The following is a 21,945-nucleotide window of genomic DNA, read 5'->3' as shown; positions in this document are numbered from 1 at the left end:
GTGACAAGTGTTAAGGATAAGTGATAAAGGTCTTGTGAAAGAGCATGTACTAAGGATCAGGGAAATTGACCCTGAGAAAGCAACACAGGAAAAGAAGTCTGAAGAAAGGGTAGACATGAGCACCATTTAGGAGGTGGGAAGTTTGTGAGTGATCCAGGGGGAGGGAACAGCTTCTGAGAGGGGCTTTGTAGTGTTTGAGGACATGGGAAAATGCCAGCGGGGCTGCGGCGCAGAGGTTAAGGGATGAGGTGGGAGACATGGCAAGAACCAGATCATGTCAGATCTTGTCAGCCATATTTGAAGTTTTGATTTTTATCTAAGAGCCATAGGAAGACATTGAAGTGTTCACAACAAAAGGATGGCATGACATTTATAGCCTGGTTGTACTTGTGTCAGAAAAAGATCGTGCCGGCTTCAGTAGGAGAATAGAACAAAAATGGGCAAGAAGGAAATGATGGGATCCAGCTAGGAGACAGTCCCAGTAGCCCAGACGAGACAGAGTGATAGTTTGGGTAGATATAGAAAGAAACAACAAATTGAATGCTTTGGGCATAAAATAGGTGTGACTTGCTAATAGAGTGGATATAGGTCAGTGGTAGCATGAAGGAAAGGGAGAGAAAAATTTAAGGTGACATGGGAGGAGATGCCATTCATTGAAGGCACAGAGAGCAGAGCAGGTTTGTGGGGGGGATGTATGCAAGTGGCTTTGGGTATATGGCCTATTTAGTCTTGGGCAGGCAAAGGTACCAAGGAGGCTGCTAGACAGGTAGCATTCACACATATGTGCCTTAGAGGGCTGCATTTGGAGGCAGGAATTCTAGGCTTAAGTTCTAGCTCCTTTCTGGACAGAAATAAATTTCACCAGGGGACTGTCACGTACATTCTCCGAGCCCATCTAGAAAATGATGATACTAAGGCCTACCCTAAATTAGTTGGTCCTACAGTAAATGATTTCCATTTATACTAATGGAAAAGAATGAAAATGAAGGCCAACAAATGGAAAATGCACTGGAAATGAAATGTTTTTAAGTCCGGGGAAAAGTGGCCTGGTAATGTAAAAGAAAAACAACAAAAATTAACTCATGAAGGCTGTGCTAAAAGAGGCACAGGACTGCCCAGGTCGGGCAACAGGGATGGATTTATTACCTCCTCTCCTTTTCTTATCAAGAGATAAGACCAAGGTGTTGGAACAGCTCATCTGGAGACCGGGAGGTCCTCCACCACTACTTTACAATGCCCTATTCCCACTGCTGTTTTCCAGGAAAAAAGAAACACTTGAGTTCAAATTGGGGGTGGCGTGGGGTGGGGTTGAACAAAGAGAAATAAGGAGACCTGCGTAGAACAGTGCTTCGCTACACATACTTTGGAGTCAGCGACCTGGATTTGAGTGTTGGCTCTGTCCTCTACTATATATACATACCATCTTTGTCAAGTTATTTCAAGTCTCTATGCTTTTGTTTTCTTATATAACAAATATGGGTAATTATAGTACCTCCTTTATAGGTACCGTTATTTTGATGATTAAATGGGATAATTTGTGTAAAGCACTTAGCATAGTTCCTGCCAGAGAGTCAGAGTTTGGAAAAGGGTAGTTTTCCTTAAGAAGAGTAATAATGATAATGTATGAACTCTATTTATCAGTTCTTATTTAAAATGGGTCCTCCTCCCTCTTTTTTTTTTTTTATATTTGCCTACTACTGAACCCAGTAGAACATTGAACATACATTAGCACAGGTACACAATGACCTTGGCTTTAGACAAAGTTTTTGTACCTTTTGCCTAAATCTGTAAAATGCGCTCTCCCACCTCTGAGGATCCAAAGCCTCCCCTGAGAACTGGCACGATGGATTGATGTTCCCTCTAGTAAAGAAGGGATAGGGGACAGCTCAACATGTGGACAGCACTGGAGAGGAGGTAGTACGTTACCCGGAAAGGAGAGTGGCATTGCCTTTAAGGAAGGCATATTTCTTAAAGGGCAACTCAAAGAAGCCAAGTTTAGCTTTTGAAAACTGCAAATCTCTGGAGAGGCAGAAGCCATGTCTACACGCTTTGTGGTTAGAAATTTCCCAGTCTTCTGATTGTAACTTTGCTGCTTGTCAGCTGCACCAGATTGAAAAAAAGAAATGGCCTCAATAATAAAGAAATAGTTCTGATATTGGGTACTGAGTACAAAGAGAGCAACATACGAAAGAGCAAAACAGGAAGGGGCAAAACATCCTTCCTTACAGAGTGACCAAAAGTGTAAGCCTGGTGGAGAGTGAAAGGGTAGACACTTAACTCAGATGAGGCAGTTGCCATTCAAAAGCCCTGTCAAGTCCCCGCCCCAGTGACACATCTCTTCCCCCATTATTCCTTTGATCTTCACTCTCTTCTTCTCTCGCTCGTGCCATTTCCCTTGTATACCCCTGGGAGATCTTGAGGTTCGCGAGCTAGGTGGGTAAGCAAAGCACACACGAAGTGAACATGAACAGAGCACATGAACAGAGGCAAATTGAGATGGTGTAGAAGAAGCTAAATATGAAAATCTGAAGGACCGCAGGCGGCTGGGACTTCTTGTCTCCTTTCTCTTGTCCTCTGAGCCATTCTCCTCCCCATCTGTTCATAAAACAGTGTCTGTCCCCATGTTCCAGAAGGCCTGAGAAGGGATTCTGTTCTTCTTTCACAGTATTTTGTTCCTTTGTGTGAGCTGGTGCTCTGAGGCTGCAGATGAGAAATTATAATGAACACTTGGGCTTCGCTTCTTTTTCATTTTCACCTGACAGGGTTCCCTCCTGGGTTAGCTTTCGAGTTACCCCAAGAAATGCAGTTTTCTGAGCTAAACCCTTAGTTGCTATAATTAATCCAGGTTTCCTGGATTTTGTTTTCTTATATAAGTGCCTGAGATTGTAGGATTTTTGATGTATTTTAAAATTTAAAGTTACTAGTTTCTGTTATTAAAGTGCATGTGGCTCTGATTTCCCAGATCATGAAAAAGCCTTAGAGGGCCATTAATGTTGTGACTGAAAGCAGTAGGAGGGGAAGAAATAATGGTAATACAAGGAGGAGGAGGTAGATAATAGAAGTAGTATAGAATATGATAAAAGAACTATAATATTACTAGTAATGGAATATACTATCTTGAGAATATAATCTTGGTAATTTGACTACCCTATCTAGAGGCATAATGTACTCTTTGACTCTCTTCCAGTTTTATTGAGAATATAATTGACATATGACATTGTATTTGTTTTGGGTGTACAGCAGATGATTTGATACTTATATACATCTCATGAAATCATCACCACAATAAGTTTAGTTAATATCTATCACCTCACGGAATTAATTTTTTTTCTTGTGATGAGAACTTTTAAGATTTACCCTCTTAGCAACTTTCAAATATATGATACAGTATTGTTAACTTTAGTCACCATGCTGTACGTTTTATTTCCAGAATTTATATATCTTATAATTGGAAGTTTGAACCTTTCGACCCTCTTCACCCATTTCACCCCCACACCCACCTCTGGCAACTGCCAACCTGTTCTCTGTACCAATGAGTTCATTTTGTTTTGTTTTTTAAGTTCCACATAGAAATGAAATCATACAGAATTTGTCTTTCTTTTGTTCATTTAGTATAATGCCTTCAAGGTCTATCCATGTTGTCACAAATGGCAGGATTTCCATCTTTTTAAATGAATATTAGTATATTATTAATGTATATTAGAGTATTTTCCTTCTCCATTCATGCATTGGTGGATACTTGGGTTGTTTCTATCTTAGCTATTGTAAATAGTGCTGCAATGAACATGGGGATGCATATCTTTTCAAGGTGGTGATTTTATTTTTTAAATATATACCTGGAAGTGGAAATGCTGGATAATATGGTAGTCCTGATTTTATTTTTTATTTATTTATTTTTTAACTGACTGTGAACAATCAATTAAGATAACTCACTACCTTCGGACCAGCCTATTTATTTATTTTTTAAAAGGTTCTATTTATTTGTTTGAGAGAAAGAGAGAATCTTCAAGCAGACTCCCCACTGAGTGAGGAGCCCAAGGCTGGGCTTGATCCTACCACCCGTGAGATCATGACCTGAGCCAAAACCAAGAGCCAGAAGCTTAACTGACTGAACCACCCAGGTGCTTTGGTAATTCTATTTTTAATTCTCTGAGGAGCCTCCATACTCTTTTCCAGAGTGACAGCACCACTTTGCATTTCCACCAAAGATGCACAAGTGCGACCTCTTCTCCATATCTTTTCCAGTATTTGCTATCTTGTGTTTTTGATAATATTAATTTTAACAGGTGTGAGGTAATATTGTTGTTTTGATTAGCATTTCTCTGTTTAGTGATGGGGGGCCTTTTCCTTGCCTATTGGATACTTGGATATCTTATTTGGAAAAGTGTCTGATCAATTTCTCTGGCCATTTTTAATTTGGATTGTTTGTTTTGTTGCTGTTGAGTTGTTTGATTTGTTTATGTATTTTGGATATTAACCCCTTATCAGATATGTGATTTGTAAATATTTTCTCCCATTCCATAGGTTGCCTTTTCACTTTATTGATGTTTTCCTTTGTGGGAAGAAGCTTTTTAGTTTGATACATTTAGTTTGATGTCCTGTTGCTTATTTTTGCTTTTTTTGCCTTTGCTTTTGGTGTCAAATCCAAAAAAAAATCATTGCTCCTGTGTTTTATTCTACAAGTGTTATGGTTTGGGGTTTTATGTTCAAGTTTTTAATCCGTTTTGATTTGAGCTTTATGTAGCGTGGAAGACAGGAGTCCACTTTCATTCCTTTGCGTGCAGCTATCCCGTTTCCCCAACATCATTGATCAAAGAGACTACGCTTTCCCCATTGTGTCTTCTTGGCTCCTTTCATAATAATATTGTTATAAATTAATTGATTCTATATGTGGGTTTATTTCTGGGCACTCTGTTTCACTGATGTATGTATCTATTTTTATAGCATGGTTTGTTCCTGAGCTTGAATGCTGACTCTTCTTATATTCTTGTATTCAATCTTTATCCAACAAATATTTTTAAGTGTTTAAAATACAGGGACACAATCCAGACATGACTCTGTCATCAGGAATCATGAAATCTAATGGGAAGAGACAAAATAACCAAATAAACAAAGAAAGGCCAAATTGCAACAGTGAAAAGTGCTCTTGCAGTAAGAAAGTAGTGTTTTGAGAAGATGTAATAGGAAAATCAGGAACGGTTTCCTGGGGAAGTGATGCTTGAGCAGGAATTAACTAGATAAATATGGTGAAGACAGCTTTACATAAAACAGGATGTGTAAAGGCTCTGTGTTGGTTAGGAGATATTGCAAGTATGGGGGGTTTTGAAAGGTATGGCTTGAGCAGAAGGATTAAAAGGGAAGCCTTTGAAGAAGAGGCTCGTTAGAAACTTAAGTTTTACCTTTATCCTAGGAGCTATGGAAACTAATTGGAAGGTGGTTGTTGATTTTTTTTAAATTTTGAATTTCAAAAAGATCTTTATTGCAAGATTATAGAGAATTGATTGAGAAAAGATAGAGTGGATAATATAGATCAGTTAAGACAGGACAGAAATCTAAGCGAGATAAACATTGAGTAGAGTGGCAGTGAGGTACCTAGGGAGGAGTGTTCAAATTAGAAGTATATTTAAGAGATTCACCCTATAGGATGTAGTGTTGGATTGCATGCGTGGAATGAGGAACAAAAAGCAGTATCAAGAATGACGCTTTGGTTTTGAATGTGTGGAACAGGAAAAAATGGGGGGATGACTCCTTATGTTAGGAAAAACTGGAGGACAATCTGATCGTGCAGGGGTCCTTTAGAGTTTGACTGAATTTGATTATGTACATGTTGAGTTACATGGAAGTTAAGATAAGGAAAGAGATATACAACCTCTGTTCTAGAACAGAGGTTTAAGCCAAAGATAGCAATTGGTGAACTATATGAGTATATGCTAACTGAGGTTTGGGGAGTGAAAGAGCTCATGTAGGCAGAGAAAATCAAGTGAGAAAAGCAATGTAACCCTTCAGCTGAGATAGATGGAGAAAGATAAATCTTCAAAGGATTAGAAGAGAGACTAAACAGGCAGCAGTAAAACCGGGAGAGAATTTGGCTCACAAAAAAAAAACTAGAATGATAATATTTCCTGAAAGGAGTAACTATCAATTCTGATGTTTCTGAAAGGACAGCATAGTTATTGGATTGTATTTAGGAACAAGATGTTATTGATCACCTTAATAGAGGCTGTCACGAGGACAAGGAACAGCTGAGACAAAATTAGTTACACAAAACAACCAGTAGGAGTGTTTGTAGGTTTGTAGTGATTTTGTAGGTGGAGCAGTTAGGTGTGGCACAGAGATTCCAAACGTGAACGTGACAGTGGACAGCAGAAATGGAGTGGAGACAGTAGGGATAACAGCGGCAGACTAAGGGGCCAGGTGGTGGATGGGCAATGGCACGGTAACTGAAATCACTCGGGATTGTATTAGGGTTGCAATCTGGATAACAGAGATCTTCAAAGAATAATGGGTGGGGACTGGGACATCGGAGTGGGAGCTGGCAAACTCGAAGGACCACATAGCAAATAGTTCAGACTTTGTCCATACAGCCTGTACAACCTCTGTCAAAACTGTTCAACTCTGCTGTAGCATGAAAGTACTTACAGTCAACATGTAACCTAAGGGACCTGGCTGTGTTGCTGTAGAACTTGATTTACCAAAGTAGCCACCAGATTTGACTCCCAGGCCACAGTTGGTTAAATAGTTGGTTAAATTCGGTTACAGTCACCGAATAAGAGGATAATAGCAGTGAATCTGGAGAGAGAAGGATTAGTTTTTCTCAGAGTATGTTACATATAGCTGGCAATACTCAAGATGATTTCAGATGATTCCTGAAAAGATTTTAAAACCTCTAATTGTGGAAAGTTTCAAACATGCAAAATTATATATTATAGTATAATAAGCTCCCAAGGAGTAAACATGCAACTTCAATCATTATTAACTCTCAGCCTTGTTTCATTTACCCTTAGCAACTACCACCTCCCAGATTAAACTGTCCCAAAATATCTTATTTATTATTATTTATTATTTATTATTATTTATTATTTTAGAATGATTCTTTAAAAGCTAAAGATGATGTATATATATAAAACCATGATACCACTACCAGAACTAAAAATAACTAGTAAATTCTTAATACCATGAAATATCCAGTTGACCTCATAGTTGTTATTTTTATATTTTAGTTATTTACATTGGATTCACATCAATTCAAAGTACTGTGATAATTTGAAAACTCGCTTTTTTTTATTTATTTTTTAAAGATTTTGTTTATTTATTTGACTGAGAGAGACACAGCAAGAGAGGAAACACAAGCAGGGAGAGTGGGAGAAGGAGAAGCAGGGTTCCTGCTGAGCAGGAAGCCTGATGCGGGGCTCAACCCTAGGGTCCTGGGAACATGACCTGAACCCAAGGCAGCCTCCAAGCCAACTGAGCCACCCAGGCGCCCCTCTTGTATTTTTTTTTTAAAGATTTTATTTATTTATTTGAGAGTGAGAGAGCATGCACGTAGGGAGTAAGAGGCAGAGGGAGAGAGAGAAGCAGACTCCCTGCTAAGCAGAGAGCAGGACATTTTGTATTTCTTATTTTTCTTCTCCAAAATATTTGCTAAGTAAATTTGGCTCTTTATCCTGTAAAATTAGCCACAGCCTGGATTTTGCTCCTGTATCCCTTGTTTACTTGTTACTGTTCCTTGTTTACTATTTTGTTGAATATAGAGATTTGATCACATTAACTTCTTGTTTTTATTTTTTGTGTTTTTTGGCACAAGTACTTAATAGATGATATTGCATAGTTACATCTGACGCACATAATGTCTGGGTATGTGATGTTAAGCGCCATTGATAAGTATTGCCTAGATCCATTAATTCCTTGTGGGTTGACAAAGAGTGTTGCTCAAATTCTATCATTCTTGTATTTATTACCTGAAGTCTTCTTATAGAGAAATTTCCTCTCGGGAGACAATTATTTGATAGATGTACGGTTTGTATAAGAAAAACAAACAGATGCTTGATTTTCTTCCCTTTATTTATCAGTTTTAAAAATGAGTTGGCTCACTAGCACTCTTACAAGGTGACCAAAAGTATTTTGTATTAAGTATTATGAACTCAGGGGCGCCTGGGTGGCTCAGTGGGTTAAAGCCTCTGCCTTCGGCTCAGGTCACGATCTCAGGGTCCTGGGATCGAGCCCCGCATCGGGCTCTCTGCTCAACAGGGAGCCTGCTTCCGCCTCTCTCTCTGCCTGCCTCTCTGCCTACTTGTGATCTCTGTCTGTCAAATAAATAAATAAAATATTTTTTAAAAGTATTATGAATTCATATGAATTTGAACATATTGATGAATTTCAGTTCGTTATGATTATTATCCTTGTTGTAGGTCCTGTGTATGAAATTATTAGTCCTCTGTGATATAAGTTGCAGATGTTTTCCCAGTTTGTCGTCGGTCCTTACTTGCTTGTGATACTGTTTCCAATGCAGTGTAATTCTTACTTTTATGGAAAAAGTTTTCCCCATTCTCAGATTGTATAGAAATTCACTCATGTTATTTCTAACACTTGCATGGATTTTTATTAGCATCTACATTTGTGATGCCAGATTTCAAGTATTTAAAAATGTGCCTAAGTTTCTACTGTTGTATATCTCTAATACTTTTTTCTGTATTTTCTCTGTTTTTCCTTTCTGTAGTTTAGTTTAGAAATTTTCTATTGACCTGTACTTCCAATTTACAAATCTTATTTATTGTGATGTCCAATTAAGTTTTCAACCCAATCAAATTAATTCTCAGTTTCTGATCTAATATTTTTAAATTACTGTTTTTGGTAGATTTTTTTCTGTTCTTAAAGAAATTAAGAGAAACAAGAGAGAACTATATATATGTGATCTTTTATATTTACCCTTATATTTACCATTTCCTGTGCTCTTCATTCCACCTCATGAAGTTACTAGTTGGTATCATTTCCTTTCAGCATAAAGGACTTTAGAATTTCATATAAGACAAATCTACTTGCAACGAATCCTGCTTTTTCATTTTTACTTTTGAAGGATAGTTTCACCGAATGCAGCATTCTTAAGTGGGCTGCTTTTTCTTTCAGCATTTTGAATATATCTTCCGATCTCCGTTGTTTCTGGTGAGAAGTGAGCCATTAATTGTATTATTGGTCTCTGCGTGTGATTGTTTTGTTTTGTTTTGTTTTTCTTGCTGATTTCACTCACTGCTTCCATAATTCCCTCTTTGTTTTTGGCTTCCAGCAGGTTAATTATAATATGCCTAGGTGGATTTCTCCTTGTGTTTAACTTTTTTGAGTTTTAAGATTCCTGGAGGTTAGATTAACCTGGAGGTAGACTAACTTCAGAGAAAGTTTTTAAAAATCAAATATGAAGATTTGGGCCATTATTTCTTTAAGCATTTGTTCTGTCCCACTCTCTTTCATCTCTCCTGCTATGACTCCCATTGCCTACATGTAAGGACACTTGATATTGTCCTATATGGCTCTGAAGCTCTGTTTTCCTTCAATCTTCTTTCTCCCTTTTCTATATATATATACACACATATAAATAAATATATATAAAAATATAAATATATATATTTATATATACATATATTTATATAAATATATACATATAAATATAAATAAATAATCTAAATATATATGTGTATATATATTATAATATATAAATAATATATAATTTATATTATATAAATATATAGGGAGAGGGAGAGACAACACAGGTGGAAGGGGCAGAGGGAGAGGGAGAGAGAGAGTCCTAAGCAGACTCCACGCTGAGTACAGAGCCTGATGTGGGTCTCAGTCTCATGACACTGAGATCATGACCTGAGCCAAAACCAAGTGTCAGATGCTTAACTAACTGCACCATCCAGGCGCCCCTAAGTCATTTATATTAATCAATATTCAAATATACTGATTCTTTAGCTTCCGCCATCTCAGATTCACTGTTGACCATCCCTAGTAAATTTTTTATTATTTTTTGTTACTGACTTTTCAACTCTAGAATAATTATTTGGTTCATTGGATAGTTTTCTGTTTCTCCATTAAGATTCCCTATTTATTGAGTCATTTTCATCACCTTTTGTTTTAATCCCATGAATATTCTTATAAGAGCCGCTTTAATGTATGTTAAGTCCAATGTAGGAATCAGTTTCAACTAACTGTTTTTTTCCTGATCATGGACATGCTTTCCTCTTTTCTTCATATGTCATCATTTTGTTGTTGTTGAAAACTAGGCATAAAAATAATAACAATAATGTGACAACTCTAAATCCAGTGGGGTTTTTTTAAGTTTCCTTTTTTTTTTAAATTTTGGTAACTAACCATACCTAAATTATAAAATCTGTTTCCTCTTTAGTGTGTGAAGATTTTTCTGCTCAACTTTTTATTATACTTATTATGTCTTTAGTTTAGTTTCCAATGAATTGCCCCTGCATTGGCAAAGCCCCTTTATTGGTCCACCAATGAATTTGACAAAAGTTGTGCTCAAATTCCTCAAACCTGTTAGGCTTCCACCCCCTACATATAGATGTGTGTATGCTGGGTTGAGGGGGGTGGTTAAAGCGTGTGTTCAAAGTTGCAGACCATAACACGATCTCCCTTGGCTTTTGCTTTTCAATAAGCTCCCTGAGGTCTCCTCACTCACCTGTGTATTTTCCCAGTCAGCCTGGGATGGGCAGACAACTTATCTTAGCTATTCCGTGACTCTCTAATTTCCGGACTCTCCATGTTAAATGTCTGTCTGGTCTGCTACTCACCCCAAATGGGATTTGCAAACCCATGCTAACCAAGCTTCAGTTTTTCTCTGTTTTCCTACCAAGTTTGTGTCTGTTAGCTAACAAAGTGAAGGATCTACACACTCAGATCTAATTTAAGTCTGCTTCTTTTGGAAGAAAAGCTGCTGTTTCTTGCAGCCATCTCCAAGATGGTAAAGCTACCTTTCTCACTGACAACACTGGGGAAGGGGAATGGAAGGATTCCTAGGCAAGCAGAGTAAAGACTCCTGCTATTCTGCTGAAGTTCTAGCATTTTTCCAAGAAGAGAGGTTTCTCAATTACATGTTTGCCTTTGGTCTTGAAATGATAGTTTTTATAATTTGCTCAGTTTTATACATGGCTTTTTTCACTGACCTTTTCGTGGCCCCATAGCCACAAGCACCTCAACCCCCCCCCCGCCCCATTTGTGATCCTTATATTTTCTCCTTATTTTATTTATTTTTTTAAGTTTATTTATTTATTAGAGAGAGAGAGAGAAAGACAGACAGTGAGAGAGGGAACACAAGCAGGGGAAGTGGGAGAGAGAGAAGCAGTCTTCCCTCTGAGTATGGAGCCCGATGTGGGAATTAATCCCAGGACCCTAGGATCATGACGTAAGCCTAAGGGAGAAGCTTAATGACGGAGCCACTAGGTCCCCTTTTCGAATTACTTTAAAATATGTATTTATGGGGCGCCTGGGTGGCTCAGTGGGTTAGGGCCTCTGCCTTCGGCTCAGGTCATGATCCCAGGGTCCTGGGATCGAGCCCTGCATCTGGCTCTCTGCTTAGCAGGGAGCCTGCCTCCCCACCTGTCTCTGCCTACCTCTCTGCCTACCTGTGATCTCTGTCTGTCAAATAAATAAATAAAATCTTATAAAAATATATGTATTTATTACTACTCCCTTCCTTTTAACAATGATTTATTTTTAATGCTAAAGGTGAACATAGATTCAACACTCACCCCAGCCTTTACATGAATCTGTCCCCAGTCTAAAGTGTATTCTATTGGAGAATCCTCAGGAAGTGCTCATGGGAGCAATATTCCTTCACTTCTTACACATGGCTCTAACAGGTTTTATGTAGTCTTCATATCAAAAAGCTAATTTTGCTGAATATAAAATCATTAGCTCACATTTTCTTTCCTTGAGTACATTAAATATGTTGCTACATTATTTTTTAGCATAAAGAGTTGCTGTCAAAAAGTTAATAATAATCCTATTTTCCCATAACTGACTTTAAAAAATGCCATTATAATAATTTGCTTAATGTCTATTCTGAGCCTATTTTCCTACTTTTTCAGTATACTCTTTCAATATGTATTTGCTAATCATTTTTTACTTTAAAAAATTATACTTGAATACAATTTTTAGTATTTTTTTCTGTCTACTGCTTCTTTACTTCAGTGCCTTCTATTATACACACTTTCAATCTTCTTTGCTTATCATTTTCTTTGAAAGTGATACTTTTTCTTTTAAAATTTATTATTTATTAATTTATTTAAAAATTCCCCTTTATCCGATTTTAAAATTTCTTTTAGTGCATTAACTTTTGGGCCAATATGTTCTTGTTTTTCTTCTAGTTTGCTCTTAATTTCTACAATGAGTTGTTATTTCCAACCCATTCCTGAATTCTCTTACTTGTCTCTGCTGAGCTTCCTTCTTTCCAGTTGACTCATTTAGCAGTCTTGTTAAAATTTTTTGCAGCTCATATCATTTCCCTTATTTCTTTTACCTCATTTTGAGTTATTAGTCTACAGTTTTTATTTATTGTGAAATTATCTTTTTCTAATATGCTGCCATTGTTGAGGGGATATTCTTTTGTTCTCTTTTCTCTTTCTTCTCATAGTATCTTTTTTTTTTTAAGATTTTATTTATTTATTTGACAGAGAGAGAGATCATAAGTAGGCAGAGAAGCAGGCAGAGAGAGAGGAGGAAGCAGGCTCCCTGCCTAGCAGCGGGGCTCTATCCCAGGACCCTGGGCTTTAACCCACTGAGCCACTCAGGCGCCCCCTTCTCTTAGTATCTTTATGTGTGATTTTACCCCATTCCTTTTCTATTACTCACACTTAAGGTAAATGCATGTTGATTTTTGCTATGGAAGGGTGGACCAGGCTAGCTTTTTTAAAGTCTTCAGCATCTCTAGAGCCCTCTCTTCTGTTATTTTCAAGGTAAATAATATGCTATTGTACTTTCTGAGATATACTTCTTTTCCTTCTATCCCTCACTTTTATCTAAATTGCTTGTTTGCTTTCTCCTTTTGGACCTGTCCTGTTTAATTTGGACTCTCCTCCCAGGGTTTTCTTCCCAGTATGGGATCTGTCTGAAAAGCACCCTCTGTTCCAGCACTGACAGGCCTCTTCTTGTTTCCCTTGGAGGCACTGGTAATCTGGTGCCTGCAAACTTCTTTCTACATTTCTGCTGCTGTTCTCGGATTAGTCTGCCTGTCTTTCCAGTGATTACCTGTTGCTTTGGGTGGGGGGGGGTGGGGGAGGGGGTAGAGGAGAAGTTCTCTAGTTCTGAGGGAAATAAGAAGCCCAGTCCATTTTCCTTGTTGATTTCTGCTCCGTTGCTGATACTGCAGTGATCCAGTGATTTGTCCCCATCTATTAATGGGGATGTATTGTTAATGAGTGTTCCTACACATATTTCCTATGTGTTTTTAGGTTTGCCGCTCTAGTTACTTTGTCTGTTTTTATAGGGAGTTTCAGGAATATTTAAAAGGTGAGGTTTTGCATTCCCAACTTCCCAGGAAGTTACATTCCCAACTTCCCAGAATCTGGATCAACTTTACAAAAATTTAATACTTATATATTTGGGTAATATATATTAAAATATAATTAACATATCAAGTGAATTTCATGCACTTCTCAAATATTAATGCCTAGACCTTCCTCTGTTTAAAATAAACTTATGTAAGTAAAACAATTATGAAAAACAATTACAGTTATATCAGGAATAAAATTAAATAGTAGTAATGATAGTAATGATGGTAAGCAGTCCTGGCAAGCAGTTTCGGTGGTAGTATACAAATAACTCTATTTGGAAGTACTGTTACAGCTAAATTGTCGTAACCATAAAAGACAGGACTTTTTTTTTTTTTAATTATGGGACTGGAATAACCTTTGGAAGCAGTATTGAGGAGCAAGGAAGGCACTGTTCCCACCTCCTCATTTTGAGGAAATCAGGGCATAAGAAAATAAACAGCCACTACTTGAGAATGATGTAGGAAGGATGTGCCTAATGGAGAGGGCTGGTTTCAATTAAGGAAGGCAGGAGGAACAAATTATCAGTAAAGTTTCTATTGCTAAGACATTGGAATATAATGAAGTCCTACAGGCTACATATACCAAACTGAGAAATATTTCACTTAAAAATGAATGCTGTTAATAATAATGAGGATACTCATACCCATTAAATTCACAGACTTTTTAAAAATTTATTAATTTATTTGACAGAGAGAGAGATCACAAGTAGGCAGAGAGGCAGGCAGAGAGAGAGGAAGGGAAGCAGACTCCCTGCTGAGCAGAGAGCCCGATGTGGGGCTTGATCCCAGGATCCTGAGATCATGACCTGAGCCGAAGGCAGAGGCTTAACCCACTGAGCCACCCAGGTGCCCCCAAAATTCACAGAATAAGTAGCTGAATGGTCAGAAGAAAGCTGTTAGTATAAGGATGATCCTTGCTAAATAGGTTATTGTAGTTCAAATAAACTAAACCCCAAACTGAAAGAACACATGATTCAGTAATTGGAAATGACAAACAAAATGATGATGTGTATATATGACAGCAAAAAAAATCAAGCAAAAATACAGGTAACATTTGTTGGTTAAAAGGACTGTAAAGCATGAGAAAACATATGCATACAAACAAGAGTTGTATAGACATGGAAAAAAAGAAATCAGATTTTCGGGATATTAAGATGATAGAGTTCATTTATAAAGTATTCTTTGATGTTATTGTAGTTCAGTCACAAATGCGTATGTGTGTGTGTACGACTTCCTAAGGAGAGGCTGTGAAACCGATATGTATCACATATGACTTTTAAAATGAAGAATAAATAAATAAATAAATAATCCATTAGCAGTGCCTTCTTCAGAGTTTCCTTATATGTTTTTCTATACCATTCCCTCTTTGGAGGAATATTTATAAGTTCTAAAGAGACAGCTCAGAAAGGCAATAAGGCAGTAAAAAGATCAGCAAACGTCAGAGTCTGGCAGGAGGGAGGGATGAATAGGTGGAGCACAGAGGACTTTTAGGGCAGTGACGCTATTTTAGGGCAATGGTCAATACAGGTCATTATACAGCCCTCAATACCCATGGAATGTTCAGGGCCAAGAAGGAACTCTAATGTAAACAAGCTATGAACTTGGGATGATAATGATGTGTCAGTGTAGCTTTATCAATTGTAACAGTACAATCACCACTGTGATTAGGGATGTTAAGGGGGTAGGGGTGGCTTGTGCAAGCGTGGGAGACAAGGGAGGTATGGGAACTCTCATACTTTCCATTCAGGTTTGCTATGAACCTAAGATGTCTCTAAAAACTTTAAACCTATTAGGATTTTTTATAAGACAATTAGAGGCCAGGCTATAAAATTTTATATTCTAACTGATCAAAAAGATATGATCTAAAGCCTAAAGCACCATTTTGGGGTTAAAGCAGAGGAACATACCAGACTGTGAGTTGGACTCTTTTAGGGGAGTTTCATTGTAATTTTTCAGTGATAAGCAGCTCTCCAATTCTCAGTGGTTCCTTTTTGCCATTTATGCAATGAAGACTATAGTGGGGTTTTGCCTTGTCATAGGTGTCTCCTGAGGGCAGATGAAGCTCTCCACTAAAACTGTTCTTGTTTCTTTCACAAAAAGCATTTTATAAACCAATCACATATTTACGTCTCTTTCACCTGTATTTTGTTATAGTCACACAGGATGAATGGAGAAGCAGCCATATAATAGAAGTACAGATAAATCAGACTCTGGAAATACCATGCTTTCAAAACACCTCCTCAGAAATTTCGTCTGAGTTCACCTTTGCATGGTTGGTGGTAAGTGTTGCCCTTTTCAGTGAATAACTACAATGATCTTTAAATATTAATGAAATATAAATGAATAACAAGTAATAATAGGGAAGGAAGCACACAGGTAGAAAGTTGGGGACTGGCAGGGGAAGGAAGGGTGGGCACTAAGATTCCTTCCAACTCAGCAAGCCTCCGGGTCTACGAATACAGTAATTTAAAAACGAGTTCCTAAAGGTTAGTTTCTATTTCAAGCCATATACCAAACCCTGATTATAGAGAGAAAAGGGTGTAATGGTGTCCTGGAAAGGAGCCACATGCAGCAGAAACCCCTACGCACAAATAATTGTCTTATAAACAACATATGCAGAGGGAGAGACCCCTTTTCCTAGAATGTTTCCTGCTACATCCTGGGGAATACACCACATTCCTTTAGATGGGGACACACAAACTCTAATGCTTACAAGATATTAGCAGGAAACAAACACAAGAGTAATAGGACTATATGAGAAGCAGCCAGCTCAGTTGTATTATCGCCACAGGTTGGGGCAGGCCTATAGCTGCCATGTTTTCTGACAGGAAGGAAGAAAGGAAAGAAGGGAGGGAGGGGTGTAGAGGGGAAGGGAGGGAGGAAGGGAGGGAGAAGAGGGAAGGCAGGAAGGGAAGGAGGGGAGGGGAGGAGAGGGAAGAAAAGGAAGGAAAAAAAAAAGAAAAAGAAACCAGAAACCTAGATTTCTATGAGAAACTTTCCAAGGCAATCCAACCAAATGGCAGCTAGCTTTAATCTAAATCTATAGTAAACCTCTTATATTGTTGAATTGGTTGATGACACAAGACTAACACAAAGATAACCATAAGCACTGTTTTGAGAATCACATAATGGGGTGTTGATTTAGATGATCCAGAACATGATTTTGATTATTTTTGCATTGTCATCAAAATGAAAACACAAGATTTAAAAATTCTTGCCGAACTCCTAGATCTCCATGAATACAGTGGCTGATACCCTTGCAAAATGCTGTCTTCACATAAATGATAACTCATATTATGAGTTACCTAAATTTTTGTGGACTGGCTTAGAAACTAGACCCTTCATATACAAAGATCTGTCTGACGATGTGCCAAATCCAAAGTAATGGACTGGCAAGGAGGCCTCAGAACACAACCTACTGATGAGTTTTCAGTGTCTAGATATATTTTTTTTTGGATAGTCAGTAGGGTGAAAAGAAAAAAAAAAGTTCTAAAATAACTTTCTCAGACTGTCCTAAAATCTACAGTGTCTTTTTGTCATCTGTCAAAAAACACATTCTTTCCCCTTTGTACAGTTTGGTTTCCAAAGTGTAGCTCTTCTTATCATTACACCTATCATTAGTATAAGTCAGTTGTTCTTAACAAACGTGATACAAAGTGGTTCTCAGAAAAAGCTGAAAAGAGTAGATGAACTCAAGAGGACAGGAACTGGCTGTCCTAGACATTACAGCAATGGAAGGTCACTACACCTTGTTTGCGTTATTCATAGCTTCCACCCAAGGGCAAACATTTCCACTCTAATACCACAATTTCACTATCCAGGGGAATCATCAATATTAATAATAACAATAATACAGTTGAATAAAGCTTGGCTGTAGGGATTGATACTGGCTAGTAAATTGATCTATAGTGTTCTCATCTTTTTTTTTTTTTTTTTTTTTTTTTTTTTTTTTTCTCATTTTATTTATTTTTTCAGCGTAACAGTATTCATTCTTTTTGCACAACACCCAGTGCTCCATGCAAAACGTGCCCTCCCCATTACCCACCACCTGTTCCCCCAACCTCCCACCCCTGACCTTTCAAAACCCTCAGGTTGCCCCAACCTCCCACCCCTGACCCTTCAAAACCCTCAGGTTGTTTTTCAGAGTCCATAGTCTCTTATGGTTCGCTTCCCCTCCCCAATGTCCATAGCCCGCTCCCCCTCCCCCAATCCCACCTCCCCGCAGCAACCCCCAGTTAGTGTTCTCATCTTATCTAAAGGCTAGGTTATCTGTTTTTCCAAGCACGGGTCAATACTTCAGCCAACCTGTGTCTTTTGTGTGACTCTGAGCTTCTCCAGGGCAAAAAATTATGCCACTCATTTCAAAAATCCCTAGCCTCTCGTTTAGTACCTAGAACACAGGCACTCAACAAAGACTCAATAAATAATCGAATGGATCTGTTTCTCTTTGTCCCTCTCCCCCACAGTCCTATTCATTGGCCCCATATTAAATGGTGGTCACTAAATTCATGCTGGCTGTTTAACTGGTTAATGAGCATCTCATTAGGCATCAACGACTAGATAACTGATAAGGCTTCTTCTATGCAGTGGTTGTCTTCAAAGAAACGAAGAGGGCTATGCAGACCTTACCTGTGGCTCCTGCCAGGGCATGTAAGATAAATAAGGGTTGGAAAGAGTACGCCTAAGGTCACACAGTGAGACAATCCTAAACTTCAAGAACCTCCAGCCACGCTGTCACTTTGAAGGATGCACCATGATACAGATGACTTGAGGAATCTTTGAAAGAAACTTCTCTTCAAAGGGAACATCGTTTTGGCAAATGTGCTGAGGAAATTCCTACTGCACATTCCCTTTTAAATGTCAAAATCTATTTGCTCCTCCGATTTACATCTGTGCTCCGCACGGTTGGCAGCTGTGGGATTCTGCAGGTCTGAGAGGAAATCCACTGATGTGCTCATATTAGGGAATCCACCGCAGCTGGACACAAATACCCCCTCAGTCCATATTTTCATTCTTTCATCTCTTGTTAAGCTGGTAGTAGTAGTAATCGTAACAAGCCAGTTGTTTTTAAAAACGTGACACAATGTGGCTTTTAGAAAAAGGGTAAAGAGCGGAGGTGGTGAAGATGAGCTGAGGAGGGCAGGACCTGCTGGACTGAGCTCAAAAGCTGCAAAGAGCCCCCCCCCCCATGCCGCTCTACGCCCTGGAAGCAAATTTTTTAAAAGATTTTGTTTATTTATTTGACAGAGAGAGAGATAGCGAGAGCAGGGACACAGCAGGGGCAGTGAGAGAAGGAGAAGCAGGCTTCCCACTGAGCAGGGAGCCGGATGCGGGACTCAATCCCAGGACCCTGGGATCCTGACCTGAGCCGAAGGCAGACGCCTAACCAACTGAGCCCCCCGGCATCCCTGGAAACAATTTTATAAACTAAGATTATTTTAATCTAGGTCACTGAAAAACAAAAGGTATGTCTTCTTGTATGTGGGATTTTATAAGATCTAATTAATTCTGTTATGACACTCATGGGCAAGGTGGTCTTTGAGATCCCTTAGTTATAAAAAAGTATTTGTACCCAACCCCATGCAAAGGCTGTGTTAAATGTGTTCATGGGGTTGTTTCTTTGCATTTGGGGAAGTTACATTCCAGGATGGTGACTACATTGAAGTAAAAGTCATCAGATGCAAATAGTGTATCCTACATTGATCTAGCAGGAGAGGTAATGAAATAAACACGAAGGGTTAATCCTTCAGTGGACACTGAGGGTTTATGTACATGATGGGATGATGAATAAGAAGTCATAGGATGTTTGTGTTTAGATGGTATGCAGTTGGTTGGTAAAGGACAAGCAATACTTCTCCCAGTTTATGTTCTGATGCACAAGTATAGAGTCATCTGGGAAATTCTGCACACTTACCCTGGGAGCTTCTAAATATTGTCTGATACTGTTTTCATTCCAGGGTATCACCCTGATTTCCTACGGCATAAATTTCAGTTCAGTCCAACAAACATACATGACTCTGTTTTGAGTGTTAGGTCCTGTGGGGATATAAAACTACATCGCATATATTTCTTGCCATGAAATACAGCTTTAATAAAAACATAAAAAATGGCAGCCGAGAGGGAAAATAGTTTGATTCTGCGTAAATGCACCTGGGAAAGCTTCTTAGATTATATTTGAGCTGGATAATTGAAGAACAGCTGGCCAGCAAACATCAGACATGTACTACACCAAGACCCTGGGACTGTGAGTACAAGTTGGAAATAGAGGTGAAGAGAGAGGTATCAAAGAAATGTTTGATTCCAAATTGGTGGATAAAGAGAAACCCTTGATTTTTCTCCTTAAAATCATGAAAAGAAGACTATATCAGATTCAGACAGTTCAATATTTGTGATAAGAGCACAAAACTAAAACCTATATGCTTACATTTCTTCACATTTCTGTCTATAAATAAATCTTTTCTATATACTCTTCTTCAATATTTGTAATCTTTTATATTTAAACAAGAAGTGAACTGGAATTATAATCAATGTTGGTTTCCCATGCCTGTGGGAAGCCTAGCTATTCAGAAAGCAAGACTCACCTTCTACCTAATGGCAGCTGACCCTAACTGTCCTCACTGTAATCAGAAATATAGTAGCCAACCCACAAAGGACTAACAGCCCATTGTGATAATTGGAAAAATATTGTTCTGGTGCTCTACAAAGGAGACGTGGGGAGTTTTGTAAGCAGCCCTCCTTGATAGCACTGACTGGGTGGAAAATAAATGGAAGAAATGTGAAGATAGGAAGCAGTTTGGAGATAAAGAAGTAACAGCTGACGCAATTAACAGAATTTATTCAATGTGCTCTATACACTCAACACCTGACATGGGCTGTGGTCAACATAGCCAGGTCTGACATGGTGCTCAGGCCAGCCTGGAGATGAGATAACATCACTAAATCAAATAGTACCAAGGTCTCTTTTCTGTATTGGAAATTCTGGTTCTACTACAAAAACAGGAAAGTCTTCACAAATTATTTTAAGGTTTGTCATTAAGGTCATTGAGGGACATATAGGAAGAGCTTTTCATGATTCGGTATGACCCTGCCCAACCCTCATCATGCCAATCATTTTATCCAAATCCTGCCCAAAATTAAATTATACATTTATTTCTCTTCTATGGGCCCTGATTTGGGGGGATTTTTTGTGAATTTATTCTTCTCCTCAAATAGACTAAAAGCAGAAAAGGCAAGGACTGTTTGTTCTACTACTTTTATGAGGCTGAATATAGCAAAATCATTAACAGCATGAGTTTGGGGAAGGAAATTGTTGTTTTCAAATTCTGGCTCCTCTGTTTACTGTGTGACCTCGGAGCTAGGATTAGGGTGAGGTGAGCAAGGCCCTCTCCTTAGGTACAAAATTTAAGGGACTACCCCCAAAATAGTAATTAAGATACATATTTTAATGAACTTCTTTAAAACCAAAATTTAGGGAAAATGCATGATGAACAAAATATCAAAATTTTAAACAAAAGTAAGCTGTTGTTTTTGTCTGCTTTGAGACCCAGTTATGCTATTCACTAAGTATTTTCCAATTAGCCTGTGGTTTCTGGGACTTCATGGTATCATGTCCTCCATGGGCACAAATTTACACAATCATAAAAATTTTCTAATTGTAGATTTTTTATTAATTTTTCCACCTGGTCAAAACACGGGAGAATATTTTAAGAAGTGTATATAGAGGTGAACATTTTTCCTTTTGTCTCAGAATTCAGTAAGACTTAGGACATGCGTAACGAAGTTTTATATCCCTCCTGTGTAAAAGGGGATGATTATAGTATGACCTTATGGTAGTATTGTGATGTATAAAGAAGATGGACCTTATGGTAGTATTGTGATGTATAAAGAAGATGGACCTTATGGTAGTATTGTGATGTATAAAGAAGATGGACCTTATGGTAGTATTGTGATGTATAAAGAAGATGGACCTTATGGTAGTATTGTGATGTATAAAGAAGATGGACCTTATGGTAGTATTGTGATGTATAAAGAAGGCAACACAAACTAAATAACTTAGCATAGTACCTGTACTCAGTACATATTTAAAGTTCATCTTTAAAGGATCCATTTTATGACTCCGTGATTCTTCAGTTTAGCCTTGCGGATGGCAAATTCTCATGAAATACAGACGATCATCAGTGAGGCTGGAGAAAAATGAATTTGTCTTGGGTATCTACTGAGTGTTGGGACGAGCACACGTGTACCATATATATTAGCCAGTTCAGGCTGCTCATTAAATCATTAAATCATATGTGTCCTCCAATTTGAGAATCCCGTTAAGTTTTAGGAATATTTATTAACATTTTAAAAAGTTGTCATTTTTTTTTTCTTTGAACAACAAGAAAAAAACC

General features: G+C 38.1%; 1 protein-coding gene across 3 annotated transcripts in view; it reads left to right on the top strand.

Moving 5' to 3' along the window:
• CD96 (CD96 molecule) overlaps positions 1-21,945 on the top strand; it is a 92,525-nt gene that overhangs the window by 2,639 nt on the left and 67,941 nt on the right. For all 3 annotated transcript variants that reach the window (XM_046003896.1, XM_046003897.1, XM_046003895.1), the window contains exon 3: positions 15,710-15,834. In XM_046003896.1, coding sequence (XP_045859852.1) covers positions 15,710-15,834 — 125 coding nt within the window. The remainder of the gene's footprint in view (positions 1-15,709; positions 15,835-21,945) is intronic.

The sequence above is a fragment of the Meles meles genome, chromosome 4, assembly GCF_922984935.1.
Source record: "Meles meles chromosome 4, mMelMel3.1 paternal haplotype, whole genome shotgun sequence".
Classification (NCBI taxonomy): Eukaryota; Metazoa; Chordata; class Mammalia; order Carnivora; family Mustelidae; genus Meles; species Meles meles.
The sequence above is the reverse complement of the archived record's forward strand: the minus strand, read 5'-3'. Positions and strand labels throughout refer to the sequence as shown.